The 9,260-nt window shown below is 34.0% G+C and overlaps 1 protein-coding gene across 6 annotated transcripts in view; it reads right to left on the bottom strand.

The window, feature by feature from the left end:
* Positions 1-4,394: 4,394 nt before the first annotated feature.
* The window catches only part of BtbVII (BTB-protein-VII), a 53,090-nt gene continuing 48,224 nt past the window's right edge, over positions 4,395-9,260 (bottom strand). For all 6 annotated transcript variants that reach the window (XM_075307288.1, XM_075307292.1, XM_075307289.1 and 3 more), the window contains one exon: positions 4,395-4,958. In XM_075307288.1, coding sequence (XP_075163403.1) covers positions 4,551-4,958 — 408 coding nt within the window. In that variant the 3' untranslated portion in view covers positions 4,395-4,550. The remainder of the gene's footprint in view (positions 4,959-9,260) is intronic.

Below are 9,260 nucleotides of genomic sequence, written 5' to 3'. Positions count from 1 at the left end.
TTATTGGTCTAAGAACAGCGGAGGCAATGAAATTAGCAGATCGGATAAATGTAATTGATTCTGATAAGATCATAGAAGAATACAGAGACGTGTTTTGTGGTCTAGGTCGTCTAGAAAGGGAGTACGAGTTAAAATTGAAAGAGGACGCTGTTCCTGTGGTAGACCCTCCAAGGAGAATTCCATTCAGTCTACATGACAGTCTTAGACATGAATTGAATCGTCTGGTTGATATGGGAGTTTTGACACGCGTTACTGAACCGACCGAATGGGTTAACTCGATTGTTTTGGTTAAGAAACCAAACGGGCGCCTAAGATTATGTTTAGACCCAAAGAATTTGAATGCAGTTATACTCCGACCTCATTTCCCGTTTCCAACTATTGAGGACTGCAAGGCTAAGTTGAGGGGTTCAAAGTATTTCAGTACTTTAGATGCTAACTCAGGGTTTTGGATGATACCCTTAGGGGAGAGTTCATCAAAATTATGTACCTTTAATACTCCTTTTGGACGCTATAGATTTCTGAGGCTTCCATTTGGAATCAACGCGGCTCCAGAAATTTTTCATGGAGAAATGCTGCGCTTATTTGGGGATATAAATGGTTTGGTGATATACATAGACGATTTTTTGATTCACGCATCATCGAGGCATGAACATGACAGAATACTAAGGGAAGTTCTTGAGAGAGCCAGGTCTGTGGGCATTAAATTTAATCAGAAGAAGACGAAAATTGGTGTAAACGAACTTAAATTTATTGGGCACATCTTCAATGAAAACGGTATTAAGGCTGACAATGATAAAATTGAGACGATTATGAAATTACCAGCTCCGAAATCGGTTAAGGAGCTACAAAGATTCATGGGCATGATCAACTATTTAAGATCATTCATTCCAAATTTAGCTGATAGGAACAGACATTTAAGAGAGCTTTTAAAGAGGGACATTGAATGGCATTGGACGGATCAGCATCAGAAGGAATTTGAGGACCTCAAGTTGTTTATAACAAAAACACCTGTATTAGGCTATTTTGATAGACGAAAAGAGTTAGTTTTATCTGTCGATGCATCTAAATTTGCCGTAGGTGCGGCACTCATGCATAGTGGACAGCCCCTTGGCTATGCATCAGCATCATTGACAGATTGTCAAATGGCATATGCACAGATTGAGAAGGAGCTTTTTGCTATTTTATTCGGTTGTGTGAAATTTCACCAGTTTGTATATGGAACTAGGATAATAGTGGAGACTGATCACAAGCCTCTTGTGAATATTTTCAAGAAACCCCTTTATAGGATACCAGCAAGGTTGCAGCGATTTATGCTCAGACTCCAGGCTTATGACCTGCAAGTGCAATACAGACCTGGCAAGTACCTTTATATTGCAGACACACTTTCTAGGGCGCCATTACCGGACACACTAGGTGATATAGATCGGGATATTGAATTGCATTGTAATTTAGTCATGGCTCATATAAAGGAATTAAATATTTCTTTAGAGTTGGAGAATATTAGGAAGGAACAGACGGATGATAAAGTACTTAGTTTGGTGAAAGGGTACGTTAGGAATGGATGGCCTAAAAAAGTTGAAATAGATGGTGGCACGATGATTTTCCATAAGATAAAGGATGATTTAAATATAATTAATGATATACTTTTGAAAAATAATCAAATAGTCATACCAAAGAAATTACAAGGGCATATTTTAGTAAAACTTCATGAGGGACATTTCGGAGTAAACAGATGTTTAAGCATGGCTCGCGCTTCGGTTTATTGGCCCGCTATGAACAATGATATAAAAAATATGGTACTAAATTGCGAGATTTGTCTTAAGTATTCCAATTCAAACCCGAAAATGGATCTAATGTCCCATGAAGTCATAAATATGCCCTGGTACAAGGTTGGATCAGATATTTTCCAGTTCAAGAAAAACAAGTACATACTAGTTGTTGATTATTTTTCCAAATATATCGAAGTTGAACTCTTGCCTAATGGATATTCGAGTGCTCAGGTCATTACTAGGTTGAAGTCAATATTTAGCAGACATGGTATACCCCAGGTATTTATGTCAGACAATGGGCCTCCATACAATTCAGAACTATTTGGTGACTTCTGTCGAACTTGGGGAATAGAACATGTTACATCAAGCCCGTATTTATCTCGGTCAAATGGATTAGCCGAAAGATCGATTCAGACCATTAAGAAAATGTTGTTTAAATGTGACGAAGACGGTTCAGATCCTTACATAGCGTTGTTGAATTTTAGGACGGCACCAAAGGAAGGCCTACCCAGCCCATCAGAGTTACTGATGTCTCGACAACTTCGCACAAAGATTCCAACCTTGGATAGTAATTACGAACCGAGACTCATCAATGTGGAGGAGTATGAAAGACAGATGAAGAATAGAGATAGAAAGATTGCCCGAAATTATAACCGTAATACTAGAGACTTAGAACCAATTGGATCAGGTGAGAGAGTTTTCTTTAAGAAGGAACCGTCCTCCTGTTGGTACCCTGCAATTGTAGTGAGAAAGGCAGGATCCCCAAGATCGTATATAGTCAAGACTGATGATGGTGTTGTGTACAGAAGGACTCGCGAACATATACGTCGCATTAACAAAGGGAAAGTTAATTGTATTAGACCAGTAGTGAACGAACATCATCCGTTAGAAAGGGAGCTACACAACGACCTTTCAGAACTTAGGGATGGTACGTCAGTGGAACATCCTCAAGAGGGAGGTGGCTTTGAGGAACACGCAAATGAGGAGGACAGGGAGTCAATATCCGATATGCCAAGCACTGATCATAATGATTGTAATCAAGTAGGAGACCCGGTAGATAAAACATACTTCACTGGATCAGGAAGAGCTGTTCGACCACCTAATAGATTCACCTTTGATTAGAAGTTAAACAAAAAAAAAAAAAAAAAAAAAAAAAAAAAAAAAAAAAAACATGTACATAACTTTCGTTCTTAATTATAAGAAACAATGTTTACTAAAGAAAGGAAGATGTTGTAATGTTAACATAACATATAAATACTCGGTATTTGATTACTTATAGTAGTATAAGACATTTTGTAATAGTAGTTGTAATGCAATGATATCTGAAATAAAAACTCTTTCTGTTCATAACGTTACACAAATAATAAAAAATTCAAAACGTGAAATTTATTGAGCCGTTTGCTTGCTGTAGCCTCTGGAAATAAAAAAAATGCAGAAAATTTCCGCAATTTTTTTTTCAATGCATTATATTTTTTCGAAAAAAAGAATTTATATACGTTTGCATATTTTTTATATATTCTTGGAACAATAAGGTATAAAAAAATTTAGATTAAGAATTTTTGGATGTGTCATTAGTCGCTAAAAAATTAATTTCTTTATGAAAGGTCTCACTTAAATATTTTACTTTTAGTTATATGTGGCACTTTTTAAAAATTTTAATCTATCTTATTATTGCTTTGACTTTTAGCTCATAGACTGATATTTCACAATAACACATATGGGTTAAGTGAGACTTTCATAAAGAAATTAATTTTTTAGCGACTAATGACACATCCAAAAATTCTTAATCTAAATTTTTTTTATACCTTATTGTTCCAAGAATATATAAAAATATGCAAACGTATATAAATTCTTTTTTTTTCGAAAAAATATAATGCATTGAAAAAAAAAATTGCGGAAATTTTCTGCATTTTTTGATTTCCAGAGGCTACAGCAAGCAAACGGCTCAATAAATTTCACGTTTTGAATTTTTTATTATTTGCTTGAGCATTTAGCTCAAAGATTGCGCTTTTAGATATTTCTTATATTTATTAATAAATTATTTTAAATTTTGTTTGCACGTATACCTTTAAAATTTTCGAAAATTGCCAAAATCCTGACTTCAACCGCGTTGAGCAACTTTTTGGCAAAAGTTTTTCAAAATCTTTTTTCATAGCTCTTATTACAATCATTGAGAAATTCTAAAACTGTAAGTGCTCATTAAAAAATGTGAACTTTGGAAATCTGGACAGGTCTACTATACATGTCTCTGTCCAGTATTATTCAAGAGAAATAAAATCTTGAATTTTTTAACTTTGGTTTCATTCATTGTGTCAATGCCGTTTTGTCAGTAGTGGTTTTTCTAATCATTTCTATACTAATTTTACTTTCATATTTAAATGAAACCATTCGTAAAGTTATAAACCAAATACTTTGGATTATAACATTTTTGATATTTGTTGTGTTCTTTGGTGTGAATTACTTGACCAAACTATATTAAGATTCTTGAACTTTTTTTTAATGATAAAAATAAAGAGTTGAATAAAGAGTAGTTTAGGTTTCGATAAAAAAAAAACTAAGTAAATTCCTATCTTTAGTTCGTGTAAAATTGTCCTTCCTAAACATGTTTTAACTCATTCCAAAGCATTATATAGTTATCAAATCATATTTGAGGAATATAAAATTCCTCAATTATGAGGCGAATGTATATTATCCCCTATATTGGCAATATCCAATATATGTAAAAAATCCTTGTACACAAATATTGTATTATCACTACAATATAATTCGTTCAAATTTCAACTAAAACGTTTCAGTTTTAGTATAATGTCGACTTCCACCAACCGCTGACGAGACGCTCCCGCTTTGGGTATTATTTCGACCAGTTCCATCTGTGCTTTGACTGTTGCCAGTGGCATTTGTGGTCGAACTGGGATTTGATGAATTCTTTGCAGTGGTGTTGCTAGAGGCATTCGTATTCGATGAAGCTTCCATTTCATTATTGAGACGTTCATGATATTCCTGGAAACATGGCACAATGCATAAATTCGTTTGACATTCTGGACAATGGTATTTGGTTTTGCGTCGCAAAATCCTACCATGCCCATCAATGGTATTCCAACAAAAATTACAACCCAACGCTGGACCAGGTCGTATTACTGGGCAGTGACTAGAACGTGGGTTTTCCAAGGTTATCATCTCCCTCGATGTCTAAAAAACGAAAAAAAGAAACAAAAACAAAAATTAGTTCTGCATAAAAAACTAGTTAATAAATTATTTTCAGAACATGTATTGAAAAAACGAATTTAAAGGTCCATATTTAAGGCCCACTAATGAGCGCAAGTACGGACGACATAATACATCTCTAGGACATCGAAACACGTCCGTATCGGCTAGATCAGCTACATCAGCTTGTATACACATCTACACACAAAAAATTATCACCAAAATTTTTTCAATTAAACACTTAATTGAATTTGGAAACGGATTCAATTAATATGTTAATTGATTAAATTAATTATTTAATCAAATCCGAATAAAAACCAATTAAAAAAATGATTGATATTTGTTACGTTTCCAATTAAAATATTAATTGATCCAGTCAATTTGTTAATCAATTCGGAAATAATTTTCAATTACAAACGAAAATTTCTCCGTTTCCAATTACACGTGTGATTCATCCAATCACTTTTGTGATTGAAATTGAATAATTTTGAGCAATAGAAAGTGCGAAAAGAGAACAAGAGAATGTGTATTTATTCAACAATGTATGATGGAGAGAACAGTCTGTGGAAGTAACTCGTAACGAACGGTTGGTTTTTTTCGCGTTAATTCAAAAACATGATTGGCGACATTCTGTCTGCTGCATTCAAAATGTATGCATAAATATTTTAATATTTTGAACGCAACAACAAATCGTAGCAAAGGGTTGAAATAAATAAAGTGTGCAATAACAAATGGCCACGTGGTAAAGGTTTGAAAAAATATATGACAGAACGCATTTCAAATTACCCGTGTTTGTGTTTTGTGCTATTGTAAAAATTGAAAACAATCTACGTTTATTGAAGGTTAGAAATTGTAAAATGTGAATACCGTTTTCCATTGAAGCCTGTTTACATTAAACGGACTATAATAAGATATTTTTTATTAATTTCTTTTAGTGACCAATTTTATTTCGTGAAATTGACCAATCAATCCCATCAACTCCATCATTTTATCAAATATATAAGAATATGTTTGCGATGTAAAGGTGGTAACGTATTGCTCTTTTAAAATTGTAATTTTTTTCTGTTTTCTTAAAACCATGAGCGGTATGGGTTTGTTGGAAGATTCACCTTGAAGTTGCGAAGTAGCGTTGGCATTAAATTGCATTTTTGTTTTACCTGTCTTTTTCAGTGTGAACCCTAGTAGAGAGCAGTATATCTGATATATAAACCATATACCTTTTAATACATAGATGATCCACTATTCTCTTTAAAAATAATGTGTCAGTTCCAAAAATTAATTTTCTGACATTTCGTTTTGATTTTTTCGTAAAGAGTCAGTCCCAAACATTAATTTTCGTGCATTTGCTTTTGTGTTGTTCGTAAAGAGCAATGCAGCTCAAAATTAAATTTCGTATTTTCGCGATTTTGGTCACAATTTTTTGTTCAAATATGAACTTTTAATATATTAATTTATTTATAAATCCTCTGTTGCATCATAAACGATCTAATTTTGTGTAAAATTGGCAAACTACAAAAAGGAAAACGAAAGAGATTGTAAGCGTGCTCTTATTTTTCTCGTTTATTCTTAATCTTCGGAACTGTCAAACATAGTTTGACACCCATGGCTCATCTATGTATTATAAGGTCTATGATATAAACTAATGAGCTGAATTATGTAATGGTAAAGTTCTTTCTTTTGGATTTAAAAATATGAAAAATATCAGAAAATTATAAAAATATATATATTCCATTTATATTTTTTATATCTCCAGAACTTGCAAAGTATCATCAATATAATACCAAATATTACATTGCTTTCCCATTATTTTTGTCTTTGATTTGTTCAAATTTTAATAGACGATTTCAATGTGTGGGAATTTTGGAAAAAAATTGTTTCCAAAATTTAATTACCGAGCTCTTTAATACACCTTTTTATGCTAAAAGACTACAACTGCAAAAGAAGATTATAAATCTGCAACCTGGAACTAAGAATTGAACTTGATATTCTATGCAGGTCATGTTTAACAAAATTAACTTTTAATTGAACAAAATTAAATTCGAATTATTCTGTTTACTTTCAGAAAAACTAATTTAACTTACAGGCTGCTGATTTATTGGAAACCTAGGCGCATCTACATAGTAGAAGGAACATGCTGACATGGTTATTATGATGAAGATAATGATTTAAAGGGTGATACGGTCAAAATTTGGTCAAGGGAAAACGCGTGTAAATCGGTGAAATCGTTTGTTTAAAAAATCAAACTAAATTTCTTTTTCAAGTTCAATTAGTATAAAATTCAGGAAAAATATTCAGTTAGGCTTTCGCTTTTCCAAATCCGAATTGCCGGGCCTCACGCTTGACACCTGCCATCAGATTTTGTACAGCCACCTTGTCCACCTTCTTCGCCGCAGAAAGCCAGTTTGCCTTGAACTGCTGCTCGTCCTTAGCAGTTTTTTGGTCTTCTTTAGGTTCCGCTTGACAATAGCCCAGTATTTCTCAATTGGGCGGAGCTCTGGCGTGTTGGAAGGGTTCTTGTCCACCAGCACGTTGTTGGCGGCGTACCACTCCATGGCCTTTTTACCGTAATGGCAAGATGCCAAATCCGGCCAAAACAGTACGGAACAACCGTGTTTTTTTCAGGAAAGGCAGCAGACGTTTATTCAAAGACTCTTTCACGTAAATTTCTTAGTTGACAGTCCCGGAAGCTATGGAAATGCTGCTTTTCAAGCCACAGGTACAGATGGCTTGTCAAATCAGATATTTCTTTGCGAACTTTGACAGTTTTATGTGCTTGAAAATATCTGCTACCTTTCCCCTTCCTTTCGCCGTATAAAACTCCTGTCCCGGAAGCTGCTTGTAGTCGGCTTTGACGTAGGTTTCGTCGTCCAGCCTCCGGGATCGCGCTTTGGCCGTCGTATTTTATTTATCATCGCGATTTGGAGTCACTACCTTCTTGTAAGTCGATAGTCCGGCTCGTTTTTTGGCTCGATGCACGGTTGTAGACGAAACACCCAGCTTATTTGCGGCATCTCGGAGAGAGAGGTTAGGGTTTCGGTTGAAACTACCGGCAACTCTCTTTGTCGTCTCAGCGGCTTCCGGTTTTCGATTTCCCCCCGATCCAGACTTCCTGGCTATCGACAAACGTTCCCCAAACACTTTAATTACATTTGTAACGGTTGCTTTGGTAACTTTTAGCGATTTTGCCAGTTTTGCGTGCGAGTAGCTCGGATTTTCGGGATGCGCGAGCAAAATTTTGATATGCTGCTCTTCTTGCATGGACGGCATTTTGACAACTGAAGAGTGAATTCCAAAATCAAAATAGGAGCAACATTCTACACACACACCTTCAAAATGAGGGGTGTTCAGGTTTTTTAAATGCAAAATTGAAAGAAATACGTCAAGTTTATATTGACCAAATTTTGACCGTATCACCCTTTATATAGTTTACTTTTTCAAGCCTTGTACTAAGATCACGTTTTCGCACGAAAAACTGTTATACTCCATATAAAAAAGGTAGCGCGGAATAAATGCGAAATCTTTGTTTTGAGGATTTTCAAACATATATTTATACAACCCTGGATTTTTCGCACGAAAAAATAGGCAGGTATATTTTTTCGCATAAATAAGTTAACATCCTTGGGTTTGCGACCCTATTTGCGGAGATAGATGAAGATATTCGTTTTTCGCAGAAACGAACTTAGTACTAAGCAATAGTTGTTATTGATAGTAATTGTATGTGTAAGTTATGTTAGAACAAAACACACATATGCCAAGAACCAAATTTATTTGTCTATTGCATAATTCAAGAATTTTATAAGAAACACATATTTTCTTTTATTTCAAATAAAACTAAATACGATTTTGGGGGCGCAATATTTAAATTTTTCAATTGAAATTTATAGCCAACTTCAATAAATTATTTAATTGAATCAATCAAATAGTTGATTGATTTTTGTCGAGGAATTAATTAAAATTTTAATTGATTCAATTAAAACTGTGATTGAGTTTTATGTTAAAACTCAATCACGTTTTTAATTGATTCAATCACACAATTAGTTGGATCCGTGACAAAAGTCAATTAAATTTTTAATTGAAAATCGTGTTGGTTTTCAATCAAAATGGGTGATTGATACTATCATTTTCGTGATTGAAGACATTTCAATTAAAAAAATGGTTGAATCCGCGATTTTCGTGATTGAAATCAAAAAAAAAATTTTGTGTGTACTTTTAAATAGTATGAAAATTTAAGACCAAAAATATTTTTGAAAGCGATTTAATTTCAAATCGTTTTCTTTTCTAAGAAAA

This window comes from Haematobia irritans, chromosome 4 (assembly GCF_050003625.1).
Source record: "Haematobia irritans isolate KBUSLIRL chromosome 4, ASM5000362v1, whole genome shotgun sequence".
Lineage (NCBI taxonomy): Eukaryota > Metazoa > Arthropoda > Insecta > Diptera > Muscidae > Haematobia > Haematobia irritans.
This window is presented reverse-complemented; position numbering and strand designations above follow the sequence as displayed.